This window comes from Oncorhynchus mykiss, chromosome 6 (genome assembly GCF_013265735.2).
Source record: "Oncorhynchus mykiss isolate Arlee chromosome 6, USDA_OmykA_1.1, whole genome shotgun sequence".
In the NCBI taxonomy this organism is placed as follows: Eukaryota; Metazoa; Chordata; class Actinopteri; order Salmoniformes; family Salmonidae; genus Oncorhynchus; species Oncorhynchus mykiss.
Window position 1 is genome coordinate 100,435,422 of NC_048570.1, and position 18,194 is coordinate 100,453,615.

General features: G+C 45.9%; 1 protein-coding gene across 1 annotated transcript in view; it reads left to right on the forward strand.

Annotated features, from left to right (window-relative positions):
- Positions 1 to 18,194, forward strand: part of LOC110516616 (A-kinase anchor protein 13) — a 59,690-nt gene that overhangs the window by 11,375 nt on the left and 30,121 nt on the right. Inside the window, 9 exon segments of the mRNA XM_036981729.1 lie at positions 604 to 751; positions 4,864 to 4,979; positions 5,786 to 5,932; positions 6,213 to 6,463; positions 9,915 to 10,040; positions 10,185 to 10,302; positions 14,040 to 14,116; positions 14,256 to 14,430; positions 14,636 to 14,712. Of these exon segments, the coding sequence (XP_036837624.1) occupies positions 604 to 751; positions 4,864 to 4,979; positions 5,786 to 5,932; positions 6,213 to 6,463; positions 9,915 to 10,040; positions 10,185 to 10,302; positions 14,040 to 14,116; positions 14,256 to 14,430; positions 14,636 to 14,712 (1,235 nt within the window).

Here is an 18,194-nt window from a genome sequence, read left to right on the forward strand (position 1 = left end):
TGCATGTATCTGTTCCCTATAGAGTCCTACGGGGCTGGATGTCTCTGTTCCCTATAGAGTCCTACAGGGCTTGATGTATCTTTTCCCTATAGAGTCCTACAGGGCTGGATGTCTCTGTTCCCTATAGAGTCCTACAGGGCTAGATGTATCTGTTCCCTATAGAGTCCTACGGGGCTGGATGTATCTGTTCCCTATAGAGTCCTACGGGGCTGGATGTCTCTGTTCCCTATAGAGTCCTACAGGGCTGGATGTATCTGTTCCCTATAGAGTCCTACAGGGCTGGATATATCTGTTCCCTATAGAGTCCTACGGGGCTGGATGTCTCTGTTCCCTATAGAGTCCTACAGGGCTTGATGTATCTGTTCCCTATAGAGTCCTACAGGGCTAGATGTATCTGTTCCCTATAGAGTCCTACAGGGCTAGATGTATCTGTTCCCTATAGAGTCCTACAGGGCTAGATGTATCTGTTCCCTATAGAGTCCTACAGGGCTGGATGTCAACATTAGTGCACTACGTAAGGATTAGGGTGCCATGTGGGACGTAACCCAATACCATCCTACCGCATTCCCCTGTTAACGCTGGCCCTCTCTTATGACATCACAGCGGGTGCATCGAGGGAGCGACCCTGGTCAGCCATCTTGTCTCCAGAAGACCACTCCTCATTGGTTGTTCCCTCCCGAAGACATACCTCCATCATACCCTTCCACGGCTCCAACCTGTCAAAGAGCATCTCCATATCCAACATCGCTGGGTGAGCAACCCTAACCCTATCCCTAACCCTAACCCTGAGCCTGTTCTTAAACCGAAACCTAACCCTAACCATAATCCTAACTCTGACCCTGTCCCTGTTCCTAACCATAACCCTGACTCAAACCCTGACCCTGTTCCTAACCATAACCCTGACTCAAACCCTGACCCTGTTCCTAACCATAACCCTGACTCAAACCCTGACCCTGTTCCTAACCATAACCCTGACTCAAACCCTGACCCTGTTCCTAACCATAACCCTGACTCAAACCCTGACCCTGTTCCTAACCCTAACCCTGACCCTGTTCCTAACCATAACCCTGACTCATACCCTGACGCTGTTCCTAACCATAACCCTGACTCAAACCCTGACCCTGTTCCTAACCATAACCCTGACTCTGACCCTGACCCTGTTCCTAACCATAACCCTGACTCAAACCCTGACCCTGTTCATAACCCTAACCCTGACCCTGTTCCTAACCATAACCCTGACTCAAACCCTGACCCTGTTCCTAACCCTAACCCTGACTCATACCCTGACGCTGTTCCTAACCATAACCCTGACTCAAACCCTGACCCTGTTCCTAACCATTAACCCGACTCAAACCCTGACCCTGTTCCTAACATAACCCTGACTCTGACCCTGACCCTGTTCCTAACATAACCCTGACTCAAACCCTGACCCTGTTCCTAACCATAACCCTGACCCTGACCCTGTTCCTAATGCTAATCCTGTACCTGTCCCTAATCCTGACACGAACCTTAAATCTGACACGGACCCTGTTCCTAACCCTGACTCTAACCCAACCCTAACTCCAACCCAACCCTAACCCTGACTCTAACCCAACCCTAACCCAATCCTAATCCAACCCTAACCTTGACTCTAACCCAACCCCTAACCCAACCCTAACTCCAACCCAACCCTGACTCTAACCCAACCCTAACCCTGACTAACCCAACCCTAACCCTGACCCTAACCTAACCCTGACCCAAACCTAACCTGACTATGACCCTAACCCTGACCCTAACCTAACCCAACCCTAAATTGCAGACATACTTGTTTCCTAATGGTCATCTCTTTGTCGATGTGATTTATTTTTACTGAGCCTCCGTCTCTGACACTGGCACCTCTACTTCAGTCTGGGCCTCCGTCTCTGACACTGGCACCTCTACTTCAGTCTGGGCCTCCGTCTCTGACACTGGCACCTCTACTTCAGTCTGGGCAAAGTGGTTTTCTTAGCCTTTTTTTGGTTGTGCCGTTGTATTTCATGGTACGGCGTTGTATATTCCCACCAGATTTAAACGGCTGATGTTGACCATATATGGTTCATTAGGGGTGTTTTGAAATGCAAATAGCCAAAGTCATGGACGAGCACTGATGCTGAGAACAATTAGTATTTATCAAATCAAATCAAATGTATTTATATAGCCCTTCGTACATCAGCTGATATCTCAAAGTGCTGTACAGAAACCCAGCCTAAAACCCCAAACAGCAAGCAATGCAGGTGTAGAAGCACGGTGGCTAGGAAAAACTCCCTAGAAAGGCCTAAACCTAGGAAGAAACCTAGAGAGGAACCAGGCTATGAGGGGTGGCCAGTCCTCTTCTGGCTGTGCCAGGTTATAACAGAACATGGCCAAGATGTTCAAATGTTCATAAATGCTAAGATAGACATCAGGGATTGTAACATTCTCTGCTTCACGGAAACATATGTTGTTGGAATCGGTTCAGCCACAGGGCTTCTCCATGCATCGCGCCGATAGAGATGAACACCTGTCTGGCAAGAAGAAGGGTTTGGGTGTATTCTTTATGATTAACGACTCATTGTGTAATCATAACAACATTCAGGAACTCAAGTCCTTCTGCTCACCCAAATTCCTTACAATCAAATGCCGGCCATTTTACCTACCAAGAGAATTCTCTTCAGTTAGGTCACAGCTGTGTAGATTCCCCCTCAAGCAGAGAGCAAGGCGGACATCACGGAACTTCACTGGACTATGTAAACTGGAAACCATATATATATTCTGAGGATGCATTTATTGTAGCTGGGGATTTTAACAAAGCAAATTTGAGAACAAGTCTACCTAAATTCTTCCAACATATTGATTATGCTACATGCAAGGGCAAAACTTCCGCGATGCTTACAAAGCCCTCCCCCGCCCTCCCTTCAGCAAAACCGACCACGACGCCATCTTGCTCCTATCGTCCTATAGGCAGAAACTCAAACAGGGTGTACCAGTGACGAGAACCATTCAACATTGGTCAGACCCATCGGAAGCCACGCTTCAAGATTGTTTTGATCACGCGGACTGGAATATTTTCCGCTCAGCCGCAGAGAACAACATCGACCTATATGCTGACATTTATAAAGAAGTGCATTGGAGATGTTGTACCCACTGTGACTATTAAAACTCTAAGCAGAAACCGTGGATGGAAGGCGGCATTCGCACAAAACTGAAAGCGTGATCCACCTTATTTAACCATGGAAAGAGGTCTGGAAATATGACTGAATATAAACAGTGTAGGTACTCCCTCCGCAAGGCAATCAAACAAGCGAAATGCCAGTACAGCAACAAGGTGGATTCACAATTCAATGGCTCAGACACGAGAAGCATGTGGCAGGGTCTACAGGAAATCACGGACTACAAAAAGAAAACCAGCTATGTCATGGAAACCGACGTCACGCTTCAAGACAAACTAAACTTATTTGCCCGCTTTGAGGATAATACAGTGCCACAATCCCGGTCCGCTAACAAGGACTGCTTCCCCCACCCCCTTTCCTTCTCCATGGCTGACGTGAGTAAAACATTTAAATGTGTTAACCCTCACAAGGCTGCTGTCCCAGACGGCATCCCTAGCCGCGTCCTCAGAGCATGTGTGGCTGTGTTTACGGGGCGTTTACAGACATTTTCAATCGCTCCCTATCCCAGTCTATTGTCCCTACATGCTTCAAGATGGCTACCATTTGTTCCTGTACCCACAAAGGCAAAGATAACTGAACTAAATGACTACCGCCCCGGCACTCAATTCTGTCATCGATAAACACTTATCCGACCATCACCCCTGGTGAGACAAAACAGTGACTCGTCCGTGAAGAGCACTTTTTTTGCCAGTCCTGTCTGGTCCAGCGATGTTGGGTTTGTGCCCATAGGCGACGTTGTTGCCGGTGATGTCTGGTGAGGACCTGACTTACAACAGTCCTACAATCCCTCAGTCCAGCCTTTCTTTGCCTATTGCGGACAGTCTGAGCACTGTTGGAGGGATTGTACATTCCTGGTGTAACTCGGGCAGTTGTTGTTGCCATCCTGTACCTGTCCCGCAGGTGTGATGTTTGGATGTACCAATCCTGTACAGGTGTTGTTAAACGTGACCTGCTACTGCAAGGACGATCATCTGTCCGTCCTGTCTCCCTGTAGCGCCGTATTAGGTGTGTCACAGTGCGGACATTGCAATTTATTGCCCTGGCCACATCTGCAGTCCTCATGCCTCCTTGCAGCATGCCTAAGGCATGTTCATGCAGATGAGCAGGGACCCCGGGCATCTTTCTTTTGGTGTTTTTCAGAGTCAGTAGAAAGGCCTCCTTAGTGTCCTAAGTTTTCATAACTGTGACCTTAATTGCCTACCATCTGTAAGCTGTTAGTGTCTTAACGACCGTTCCACAGGTGCATGTTCATTAATTGTTTATGATTAATTGAAAAAGCATGGGAAACAGTGTTTAAACCCTTTACAATGAAGATCTGTGAAGTTATTTGGAGTTTACAATAGTAGTATTTTTTTAGAATAGCTTCTAATATTAATAAATGAGCTCCCAGGTGTTTGATGACATGCCTATCAAGGGTATGCGGTACCTGTCCCATTCTACTGACTCTCTATGTCCTCTCTCTCTATGTCCTCTCTCTCTCTCTATGTCCTCTCTCTCTCTATGTCCTCTCTCTCTATGTCCTCTCTCTCTTTATGTCCTCTCTCTCTATGTCCCCTCTCTCTTTATGTCCTCTCTCTCTCTATGTCCTCTCTCTCTCTATGTCCTCTCTCTCTCTATGTCCTCTCTCTCTCTATGTCCTCTCTCTCTATGTCCTCTCTCTCTCTATGTCCTCTCTCTCTCTCTGTCCTCTCTCCAGTCACCAGGTGTTTGATGACATGCCTATCAAGGGTCTGCGGTACCTGTCCCATTCTACTGACTCTCTGTGCAAGACCAACCTGGTCAATGAATCTACAGAGTCACTCACAGACGAAGGTTCGTAGGTTACTAATCTCTCTCAACAGCTATGGATAGAATGACTAACATGCTTTGTGTCTTTAAATACATCTCAAATGGCACCCTATTTCCTGTTTAGTTCCCTACTATAGACCAGACCACTACTATAGACCAGACCACTACTATAGACCAGACCACTACTATAGACCAGACCACTACTATAGACCAGACCAGAACACTACTATAGTCCAGGCCAGAACACTACTATAGTCCAGGCCAGAACACTACTATAGACCAGGCCAGAACACTACTATAGACCAGAAAACTATCACCGTCACCATCACACAGTCACCGTCACCATCACAGTCACAGTCAGTCACCATCACACAGTCACCATCACACAGACGCCATCACCACATAGTAAACACATACTTTACCCCCAGCCCCCAGCAAACACACGTAGACCCCAGTAAACACACGTTGCCCCCAGACCCCAGTAAACACACGTTGCCCCCAGACCCCAGTAAACACACGTTGCCCCCAGACCCCAGTAAACACACGTTGCCCCCAGACAACACACGTTGCCCCAAGACCCCAGTAAACACACGTTGCCCCAAGACCCCAGTAAACACACGTTGCCCCCAGACCCCAGTAAAGGTAAAGCGTCAGGTAGCCTAGAGGTTAGTGTTGTGTCAGTAACCGAAAGGTCGCTGGTTTGAATACCCGAGCTGAGCGAGGCACTTAATCCTAATTGCTCCCGTAAATGTGTCTGGATTATAGTGTCTACGATAATGTCTAGATAAATACCTGTGAATGCTATCTGAGTGTTGTGTTTCATAATCTAGGCACAGAGATGATTGACAGTCAGCTGATGGGGGAGTTTGAGGAAGACCTGAAAGAGCTGGAAGCAGACTCCTGGAGCAACGTTATGGACAGCAACTTCCTCAAACATCTGAATAAGGATGTCATCAAGAGACAGGAAGTCATCTACGGTACCTACCACTGCTACACTACCTACCACTGCTACTGTACCCTACCTTGATTTATACCAGGTACTACTACCCCTCTATCTAGAGTTACAGCGCACTACTACCCCTCTATCTAGAGTTACAGCGCACTACTACCCCTCTATCTAGAGTTACAGCGCACTACTACCCCTCTATCTAGAGTTACAGCGCACTACTACCCCTCTATCTAGAGCTGGACATACCCTGATCTCCCCAAGTTTATCCCCCTCCTAACCTTAACCCCTCCCTGTATCTCCTCTTCCAGAGTTGATGCAGACAGAGATGCACCACGTGAGGACCCTGCTGATCATGATGGAGGTGTACAGTAAGGGTCTAGTGAAGGAGCTGCAGCTGGAGCCTCAGACACTAGACAGGCTGTTCCCTGCCCTGGGGGAGCTCCTGGACCTCCACACCTCCTTCCTGACATGTCTCCTGGAGAGGAAGAGAGAGAGCCAGCAGGAGGGGGAGGACGGAGGATTCATCATCAACAAGATAGGAGACATCCTGGAGACACAGGTTAGAGGAGGGAGAGAGCCCCCACTACAGAACACCCCACCACACTACAGAACACCACAAAACAGAAAACAGGACATCCTCCTCCCCCCACACACCACAGAAACAGTTGAGGAGCACCTGGTGTCTCTCTACACCACATCATAGAGACAGTTGAGGAGGTCCTGGTAGGAGAGCATGTTGTCTCTCTACACCAGATCATAGAGACAGTTGAGGAGGTCCTGGAAGGAGAGCATGTTGTCTCCACACCACATCATAGAGACAGTTGGAGGTCCTGGAGGGAAATCATGTTGTCTCTACACCACATCATAGAGACAGTTGAGGAGGTCCTGGAAGGAGAGCATGTTGTCTCTACACCAGATCATAGAGACAGTTGAGGAGGTCCTGGAAGGAGAGCATGTTGTCTCTACACCACATCATAGAGACAGTTGGAGGTCCTGGAAGGAGAGCATGTTGTCTCCACACCACATCATAGAGACAGTTGAGGAGGTCCTGGAAGGAGAGCATGTTGTCTATATACACCAGATCATAGACAGTTGAGGAGGTCCTGGAAGGAGGGCATGTTGTATCCACACCACATCATAGAGAGACAGTTGAGGATGTCCTGGAAGGAGGGCATGTTGTCTCTATACACCAGATCATAGACAGTTGAGGAGGTCCTGGAAGGAGAGCATGTTGTCTCCACACCACATCATAGAGAGACAGTTGAGGATGTCCTGGAAGGAGGGCATGTTGTATCCACACCACATCATAGAGAGACAGTTGAGGATGTCCTGGAAGGAGGGCATGTTGTCTCTATACACCAGATCATAGACAGTTGAGGAGGTCCTGGAAGGAGAGCATGTTGTCTCCACACCACATCATAGAGACAGTTGAGGAGGTCCTGGAAGGAGAGCATGTTGTCTCCACACCACATCATAGAGAGACAGTTGAGGATGTCCTGGAAGGAGAGCATGTTGTATCCACATACTCAGTCTGACACCTTCCACCTTTATGTTTTAAACAAAACATACCAGACACCAATAATAATGACCTAAATAGATGTATTCCATTTAGTTGTAGATTCATATTGTTACTCACGCCTCTTGGAGGAGGGAACGCAAAAACCCTCCTACACTTAACTCCCTGTGGCGGTAGAGAGGTATGTGACTGTAGGTGGCGGTAGAGGGGTATGTGACTGTAGGTGGAGGTAGAGAGGTATGTGACTGTAAGTGGAGGTTAAGAGGTATGGGACTGTAGGTGGAGGTAGAGAGGTATGTGACTGTAGGTGGAGGTAGAGAGGTATGTGACTGTAGGTGGAGGTAGAGAGGTATGTGACTGTAGGTGGAGGTAGAGAGGTATGGGCCTGTAGGTGGAGGTATAGAGGTATGGGACTGTAGGTGGAGGTATAGAGGTATGGGACTGTAGGTGGAGGTGAAGAGGTATGGGACTGTTGGTGGAGGTATAGAGGTATGTGACTGTAGGTGGAGGTATAGAGGTATGGGACTGTAGGTGGAGGTATAGAGGTATGGGACTGTAGGTGGAGGTAAAGAGGTATGTGACTGTAGGTGGAGGTATAGAGGAATGGGACTGTAGGTGGAGGTAAGGATGTATGGGACTGTAGGTGGAGGTAAAGAGGTATGTGACTGTAGGTGGAGGTATGGGACTGTAGGTGGAGTTATAGAGGAATGGGACTGTAGGTGGAGGTATAGATGTATGTGACTGTAGGTGGAGGTATAGAGGAATGGGACTGTAGGTGGAGGTATAGAGGAATGGGACTGTAGGTGGAGGTATAGAGGAATGGGACTGTAGGTGGAGGTAAAGAGGTATGTGACTGTAGGTGGAGGTAAAGAGGAATGGGACTGTAGGTGGAGGTAAGGATGTATGGGACTGTAGGTGGAGGTAAAGAGGAATGGGACTGTAGGTGGAGGTAAAGAGGTATGTGACTGTAGGTGGAGGTAAAGAGGTATGGGACTGTAGGTGGAGGTATAGAGGTATGGGACTGTAGGTGGAGGTAAAGAGGTATGTGACTGTAGGTGGAGGTAAAGCGGTATGGGACTGTAGGTGGAGGTATAGAGGTATGTGACTGTAGGTGGAGGTATGTGTCTGTAGGTATAGAGGTATGTGTCTGTAGGTGGAGGTAAAGATGTATGGGACTGTAGGTGGAGGTAGAGAGGTATGTGTCTGTAGGTGGAGGTATAGAGGTATGTGACTGTAGGTGGAGGTAGAGAGGTATGTGACTGTAGGTGGAGGTAGAGAGGTATGTGTCTGTAGGTGGAGGTAGAGAGGTATGTGACTGTAGGTAGAGAGGTATGTGACTGTAGGTATAGAGGTATGTGACTGTAGGTGGAGGTATAGAGGTATGTGACTGTAGGTGGAGGTAGAGAGGTATGTGTCTGTAGGTGGAGGTATAGAGGTATGTGACTGTAGGTGGAGGTAGAGAGGTATGTGTCTGTAGGTGGAGGTATAGAGGTATGTGACTGTAGGTAGAGGTATAGAGGTATGTGACTGTAGGTGGAGGTATAGAGGTATGTGACTGTAGGTAGATGTATGGGCCTGTAGGTAGAGGTATAGAGGTATGTGCCTGTAGGTGGAGGTAGGGATGACAGAGGCAGAGAACATTACCGTTGACAGGGAATGCATTTCCTTCACACGGTAATTTGGGGAAAAGGGTCTGGACGGAACCAAAGCAAAGTGAACGTTAAAGCCCCCTCTCCTACCTTACCTATTTTAGCACCACCATACAGGGATGGGTCCGCCCAGGTCTTACCTAGTGTGCATAGACAGAATACATACTACGGGTATAAGTATGCCCGCAGGCCTCTTGCCCAAACACTCCCAGAGTGCCTCCCCCCCGGGAACAAAAACAGAATAATTACTAACGTAAAGTTAACAATTCAAACAAACCAAAAAACATGAGGTCCTACGGCAGCATACCTCTGCAGGAGCGCTACAAAATACTTTACAACAACTTATACCCTACAACCACACACACAACTTATACCAACCCTACAACCAACACAACACAGCACATACAACTTATACCAACCAACACAGCACAACACATACAACTTATACCAACCCTACAACCACACAACTTATACCAACCCTACAACACAGCACATACAACTTATACCAACCCTACAACCAACACAGCACATACAACTTATACCAACCCTACAACCAACACAGCACATACAACTTATACCAACCCTACAACCAACACAGCACATACGAAGAAGCTCTCTTTTCCTAACAAAGGAACACTGGCTTTTAAAGCTGCAGAAAGAGTCGGTAATTGAAGACAACTGTATCCCCTGACGAGAGGGCGGGGTCAGAGCGCCAATTAGCAATGGGGCCGACCAATCAGCTGCTTGGAATCCAAGGAAGCCCGTTCCTGAAACACACACATACAAACCCACAACACAGAAACTTGGGAAAGGTAACACATTTCATGCCTGTTGCTGTTTTTCAGTTCTCAGGGACCAAAGCAGCGATAATGAAGAGAGTTTACGGGAAGTTCTGCAGCCGCCACAACGAGGCCGTAAACATCTACAAGGAGCTGCACTCCAAAGACAAACGCTTCCAGGCCTTCATCAGGGTAAACACTTACCTGTTCACTACTCATTTACAGCATCCATTATCATTAGACATCAGCTAAACCAATATCACATATCATCTCTGTGTCTAGTCATCTAACTGTTACATCTAATCAATTCTGTCTTCCTATTATGTGACTTTTAAGAAGAAGATGAGTAGCAGTATCGTCCGGAGGCTAGGTATCCCAGAGTGCATTCTGTTAGTCACCCAGAGGATCACCAAGTACCCCGTCCTGATGCAGAGGATACTACATCACACCAAAGGTTTGTCTGCTGCCCCCAGTTCTGCCCTCTGCTGGACAGATGAGGTGGTCTCTATATATATATACACACACACACACACACACACACACACACACACACACACACACACACACACACACACACACACACACACACACACACACACACACACACACACACACTGCCCCCAGCTCTGCCCTGCCCTCTGCTGGACAGATGAGGTAGTCTCTGTACACACACACACACACACACACACACGAACACACACACACACACACACACACACACACACACACACACACACTGCCCCCAGCTCTGCACTGCCCTCTGCTGGACAGATGAGGTAGTCTCTGTACACAAAACAACCTCTCTCTCAACGTCAACAAGACCAAGGAGCTGGTCGTGGACAACAGGGAGGAGGTCAGAACCCTGGCAGTGTGGTGCCATGACAACAACCTCTCTCTCAACGTCAGCAAGACCAAGGAGCGGATGGTGGAGTACAGGGAACAGGGGTGGGTCCACACCCTCACCCCACCCCCACCCCCATCCACAAGGACGCAGTGGAGAGGGTCAAGAGCTTCAAGTTCCTCGGTGTCCACATCACTGAGGACTTCACATTGTCCTCTCACACATTTTGTTACATTACAGCCTTATTCGGGGCAGCAGGGTAGCCTAGTGGTTAGAGCATTGGACTAGTAACCAGAAGGTTGCAAGTTCAAACCCCTGAGCTGACAAGGTACAAATTTGTTGTTCTGCCCCTGAACAGGGGAAAATAAGAATTTGTTCTTAACTGACTTGCCTAGTTAAATAAAGGTAAAAAACATTTATAATAATAAATTCTAAAATATATATTTGTTCATCATCAATCTACACACAATACTCCATTATGAAAATGCAATAACAGGTTTTAGAAATGTTTGAAAATGTATTTAACAATTTTAAAACAGAAATAATTTACTTACATCCTGTTTCCATTGATCATCCGTGAGATGTTTCTACAACTTGATTGGACTCTACCTGTGGTAAATTCTATTGATGTGACATGACTTGGAAAGGCACAATCCTGTCTATATAAGGTCCCACAGTCGAAAGTGCATATCAGAGTAGAAAGGTTGAAGGAATTGTCCGTAGAGCTCCGAGACAGGGCTGTGAAGTACATATATAAATCAGCTGGGTCTTTCTGGCTAAGTCTCTAAGAGCTGGGAGTCTTTCTGGCTAAGTCTCTAAGAGCTGGGAGTCTTTCTGGCTAAGTCTCTAAGAGCTGGGAGTCTTTCTGGGTAAGTCTCTAAGAGCTGGGAGTCTTTCTGGGTAAGTCTCTAAGAGCTGGGAGTCTTTCTGGGTAAGTCTCTAAGAGCTGGGAGTCTTTCTGGGTAAGTCTCTCTGAGAGCTGGGAGTCTTTCTGGGTAAGTCTCTATGAGCGTTGCACACCGTGATTGTTATGGGGTACTGTGTGTAGGCCAGTGACATTATGGGGTATTGTGACATTATGGGGTATTGTGTGTAGGCCAGTGACATTATGGGGTATTGTGACATTATGGGGTATTGTGTGTAGGCCAGTGACATTATGGGGTATTGTGTGTAGGCCAGTGACATTATGGGGTATTGTGACATTATGGGGTACTGTGTGTAGGCCAGTGACATTACGGGGTATTGTATGTAGGCCAGTGACATTATGGGGTATTGTGTGTAGGCCAGTGACATTATGGGGTATTGTGTGTAGGCCAGTGACATTATGGGGTATTGTGTGTAGGCCAGTGACATTACGGGGTACTGTGTGTAGGCCAGTGACATTACGGGGTACTGTGTGTAGGCCAGTGACATTACGGGGTATTGTGTGTAGGCCAGTGACATTATGGGGTATTGTGTGTAGGCCAGTGACATTATGGGGTATTGTATGTAGGCCAGTGACATTATGGGGTATTGTATGTAGGCCAGTGACATTATGGGGTATTGTATGTAGGCCAGTGACATTATGGGGTATTGTATGTAGGCCAGTGACATTATGGGGTATTGTGTGTAGGCCAGTGACATTATGGGGTACTGTGTGTAGGCCAGTGACATTATGGGGTACTGTGTGTAGGCCAGTGACATTATGGGGTACTGTGTGTAGGCCAGTGACAAAGAAAATCTAAGTTAATAATTTTTTTAATTCAAGATATATAATAAAATGTGGAATAAGGCAAGGGGTGTGAATACCTGGCCCTGGTGAAATGTAGTGCACTATATATTTGGAATAGGGTGCTATTTGGGACTCAGTCCTTCTTAGCGGTGCTTTTAGAGGAGTTCTCCTGCCAGTTTGAATGAAGAGAGGAGGAGGAGGAGGAGGAGACTGTCTGTTATACTGACCACATGGTGGAGCTTCATCCAGAATGAAGAGAGGAGGAGGAGGAGGAGGAGGAGGAGGAGGCGGTCTGTTATACTGACCACATGGTGGAGCTTCATCTAGAATGAAGAGAGGAGGAGGAGGAGGAGACTGTCTGTTATACTGACCACACGGTGGAGCTTCATCTAGAATGAGGAGGAGGAGGAGGAGGAGGAGGAGGAGACGGTCTGTTATACTGACCACATGGTGGAGCTTCATCTAGAATGAAGAGAGGAGGAGGAGGAGGAGGAGACGGTCTGTTATACTGACCACATGGTGGAGCTTCATCTAGAATGAAGAGAGGAGGAGGAGGAGGAGGAGGAGGAGACGGTCTGTTATACTGACCACATGGTGGAGCTTCATCTAGAATGAAGAGAGGAGGAGGAGGAGGAGGAGACGGTCTGTTATACTGACCACATGGTGGAGCTTCATCTAGAATGAAGAGAGGAGGAGGAGGAGGAGGAGGAGGAGGAGGAGGAGGAGGAGGAGACGGTCTGTTATACTGACCATATGGTGGAGCTTCATCCAGAATGAAGAGAGGAGGAGGAGGAGGAGGAGGAGGAGGAGGAGACTGTCTGTCTGTTATACTGACCACATGGTGGAGCTTCATCTAGAATGAAGAGAGGAGGAGGAGGAGGAGGAGACGGTCTGTTATACTGACCATATGGTGGAGCTTCATCTAGAATGAAGAGAGGAGGAGGAGGAGGAGGAGGAGGAGGAGGAGGAGACTGTCTGTTATACTGACCACATGGTGGAGCTTCATCTAGAATGAGGAGGAGGAGGAGGAGGAGGAGGAGGAGGAGGAGACTGTCTGTTATACTGACCACATGGTGGAGCTTCATCTAGAATGAAGAGAGGAGGAGGAGGAGGAGGAGGAGGAGGAGACTGTCTGTTATACTGACCATATGGTGGAGCTTCATCCAGAATGAAGAGAGGAGGAGGAAGAGGAAGAGGAGGAGGAGACTGTCTGTCTGTTATACAGAACATATGGTGGAGCTTCATCCAGAATGAAGAGAGGAGGAGGAGGAGGAGGAGGAGGAGGAGGAGGAGACTGTATGTTATACTGACCATATGGTGGGGCTTCGTCTAGAATGAAGAGAGGAGGAGGAGGAGGATGAGGAGGAGGAGACTGTATATTATACTGACCACATGGTGGATTTTCATCTAGAATGAAGCTAACCTTGTTTGTCTCTTTCTTTCATTCTTGTGTGTGTGTGTGTGTGTGTGTGTGTGTGCGGGTGTGTGTGTGTGTGTGTGTGTGTGTGTGTGTGTGTGTGTGTGTGTGTGTGTGTGTGTGTGTGTGTGTGTGTGTGTGTGTGTGTGTGTGTGTGTGTGTGTGTGTGTGTGTGTGTGTGTGTGTGTGTGTGTGTGTACTTTGACCATCCCCTCCCCACAGAGAATGAGGAAGACCATGAGGACCTGAGTGATGCTCTATACCAGGTCAAGGAGGTCATCACTGCAGTGGACAGCAAGGTAATATAATAATACAATATTCATATTAGGTCAACTGAAATGTGTTAATACTGTATTCATAATAGGTGAACTGACCTATGATAATAATTGTCATGTTGCTAGGTGAACTGACCTATGATAATAAATGTCATGTTGCTAGGTGAACGAGCATGAGAAGAAGAGGAGGCTGAAGGACATCTACAGCCGAACAGACAGCAAGTCCATTATGAGGATGAAGAGCGGTCAGATGTTTGCTAGAGAGGACCTGCTCAGAGGGAGAAGATTGCTGTATGATGGACCTCTGCAGCTGAAGAACTCACAGGGGAAACTCAAGGGTGAGGAGGACACCAATATCACTGATATCTAACCCTGACCTCTAACCTCTGGTCTCCTCTCTCTGGATGTAACAGCCATGCTTCTCTCTGATATCTAAACCTGACCTCTAACCTCTGGTCTCCTCTCTCTAGATGTAACAGCCATGCTTCTCTCTGATATCTAAACCTGACCTCTAACCTCTAACCTCTGGTCTCCTCTCTCTAGATGTAACGGCCATGCTTCTCTCTGATATTGTCGTCTTCCTGCAGGAGAAAGACCAGAAATTCGTCTTTGCCTCTCTGGTAGGTGATTGGTTAAGACCAGAAATATGTAAATATCTCTTTGGCTCTTTGGTATCTTATTGGTTTAGTCAATTTTTCCATTACAATCAAGTCATTTAGCAGACACTCTTATCCAGAGTACCATACAATCATCAGAAATACATAATTACATCTCTGGAATGTGATTGGTCGATCCTCCCACTCAGTAATAATAATGGGTCTATTCAGTAATAATAATGGGTCTATTCAGTAATAATAATGGGTCTATTCAGTAATAATAATGGGTCTATTAAGTAATAATTATGTGTCTATTTAGTAATAATAATGGGTCTATTCAGTAATAATAATGGGTATATTCAGTGATAATAATGGGTCTATTCAGTAATAATAATGGATCTATTCAGTAATAATAATTATGTGTCTATTTAGTAATAATAATGGGTCTATTCAGTAATAATAATGGGTATATTCAGTGATAATAATGGGTCTATTCAGTAATAATAATGGGTCTATTCAGTAATAATAATTATGTGTCTATTTAGTAATAATAATGGGTCTATTCAGTAATAATAATGGGTATATTCAGTAATAATAATGGGTATATTCAGTGATAATAATGGGTATATTCAGTAATAATAATGGGTCTATTCAGTAATAATAATAGGTCTATTCAGTAATAATTATGTGTCTATTTAGTTATAATAATGGGTCTATTCAGTAATAATAATGGGTCTATTCGGTGATAATAATGGGTCTATTCAGTATTAATAATGGGACTATTCAGTAATAATAATGGGTCTATTCAGTAATAATAATGGGTCTATTCAGTAATAATAATGGGTCTATTCAGTAATAATAATGGGTCTAAGCCTCCTGACATCTGATCCAGCAGTTGTGCTGTTTTTCTTGCAGAAATTACAGCTCAATGGGATGTGTTTGGTTATGGGTAGGTTGGATAGGTCCCGACAGCCAGTAATTTAGAGAAGTCCTTGGCTGGGTTATGCGTAGGTTGTATTGGGCCCAACAGCCAGTAATTTAAGGAAGTCCTTGGCTGGGTTATGGGTAGGTTGTATTGGGCCCAACAGACAGTCATTTAGGGAAGTCCTTGGCTGGGTTATGGGTAGGTTGTATTGGGCCCAACAGACAGTCATTTAGGGAAGTCCTTGGCTGGGTTATGGGTAGGATGTATTGGGCCCAACAGACAGTCATTTAGGGAAGTCCTTGGCTGGGTTATGGGTAGGTTGTATTGGGCCCAGCAGCCAGTAATTTAGGGAAGTCCTTGGCTGGGTTATGGGTAGGTTGGATATGGCCCAACAGCCAGTAATTTAGAGAAGTCCTTGGCTGGGTTATGGGTAGGTTGGATAGGGCCCGACAGCCAGTAATTTAGAGAAGTCCTTGGTTGGGGAATAATAAGCATGTTCACCATGGAAATACATTGTAACATGTTGGTAGATGGACAGCAGGATAGTTTAAATACATTGTAACATGTTGGTAGATGGACAGCAGGATAGTTTAAATACATTGTAACATGTTGGTAGATGGACAGCAGGATAGTTTAAATACATTGTAACATGTTGGTAGATGGACAGCAGGATAGTTTAAATAAATTGTAACATGTTGGTAGATGGACAGCAGGATAGTTTAAATACATTGTAACATGTTGGTAGATGGACAGCAGGATAGTTTAAATACATTGTAACATGTTGGTAGATGGACAGCAGGATAGTTTAAATACATTGTAACATGTTGGTAGATGGACAGCAGGATAGTTTAAATACATTGTAACATGTTGGTAGATGGACAGCAGGATCGTTTAAATACATTGTAACATGTTGGTAGATGGACAGCAGGATAGTTTAAATACATTGTAACATGTTGGTAGATGGACAGCAGGATAGTTTAAATACATTGTAACATGTTGGTAGATGGACAGCAGGATGGTTTAAATACATTGTAACATGTTGGTAGATGGACAGCAGGATAGCTTAAATGCATTGTAACATGTTGGTAGATGGACAGCAGGATAGTTTAAATACATTGTAACATGTTGGTAGATGGACAGCAGGATAGTTTAAATACATTGTAACATGTTGGTAGATGGACAGCAGGATAGTTTAAATACATTGTAACATGTTGGTAGATGGACAGCAGGATAGCTTAAATACATTGTAACATGTTGGTAGATGGACAGCAGGATAGTTTAAATACATTGTAACATGTTGGTAGATGGACAGCAGGATAGTTTAAATACATTGATCTGTACATCAATTGGATGTTTTTGGACAAACAATTGTTAATCATCATTGCAATCTCCAGTATTATGTTAATTCATCAATCAATTAAATATATTTACAAAGCCCTTTTAATATCAGCAGATATCTCAAAGTGTTATACAGAAACCCAGCCTAAAACCCCAGCAAACAATGCAGATGTAGAAGCACGGTGGCTTGGAAAAACTCCCTAGAAAGCCAGGAGCCTAGGAAAAAACCTAGAGAGGAACCAGCCTCCGAGGGGTGGCCAGTCCTCTTCTGGCTGTACCGGGTGGAGGTTTACAGTATAAAAGTACATGGCCATAAAGGCCAGATTGTTATTCAATATGTTCAGACGTTCATAGATGACCAGCAGAGTTAAATAATAATAATCACAGTGGTTGTAGAGGGAGCAACAGGTCAGTATCTCAGGAGTAAATGTCAGTTGGCTTTTCATAGCCGAGCAATCAGATTTCGAGACAGCAGGTGCGTTAGAGAGAGAGAGTCAAAAATAGCTGACTATACTGACTGTGCTAGTGGCAGACTCCACTATGCTGGCAGGCTCGCTAACAGCCTGTTGCCTGGCTAACAGCCTGCTGCCTGGCCTGCACCCTATTTCATTGTGGCGCTAGAGGAGTTAGAGCCCGTCTATGCTGACAGATAAGATGAGAGCATCCTAGCCCTTCCAGCTAGGATGGAGTGCGTCACTCCTCAGCAGGCCAGGCTCGGTCCTGTTTGTGGGTGAGTCCCAAAAAGAGGGCCAATTATCTACAATGTCTATCTTTTGGGAGGGACAGAAAACAGTTCTCAACCAGCAATTGAGTTGTGAGACTCTGCTGTAGAGCTCATCACTCCCTCTGACTGAGAGGGGGCCAGAGACAATTACTCGATTCCGACACATCTTTCTAGCTGATTTACACTGTTGGATTCAATATTCTGAACATTGAGATATTAAAGACATGATAGATCAGACGCATAGTATATTAAGGAGTGAGATCTGTAGAAAGACAGAGTGGCTGTGGAATGTGCTGGGTGGACGGGAGGAGATCAAAAGATTGCTATAGGGGAGGCAGATGGACATCTGTGGACGAGGTGAAGGAGGGGTTGAGGTCAGGAGGTAAGGTCAGATCCCCTGAAGGGAGTAATAAAGGTTTACTACTTCCTGTGGAACCATAAGATGTAAAGATTGGAGAGAAGGAGAAGTGTCTTAAGGGGAATATATATCTACCTGTGATGGGAGAAATGTTGGGTTGT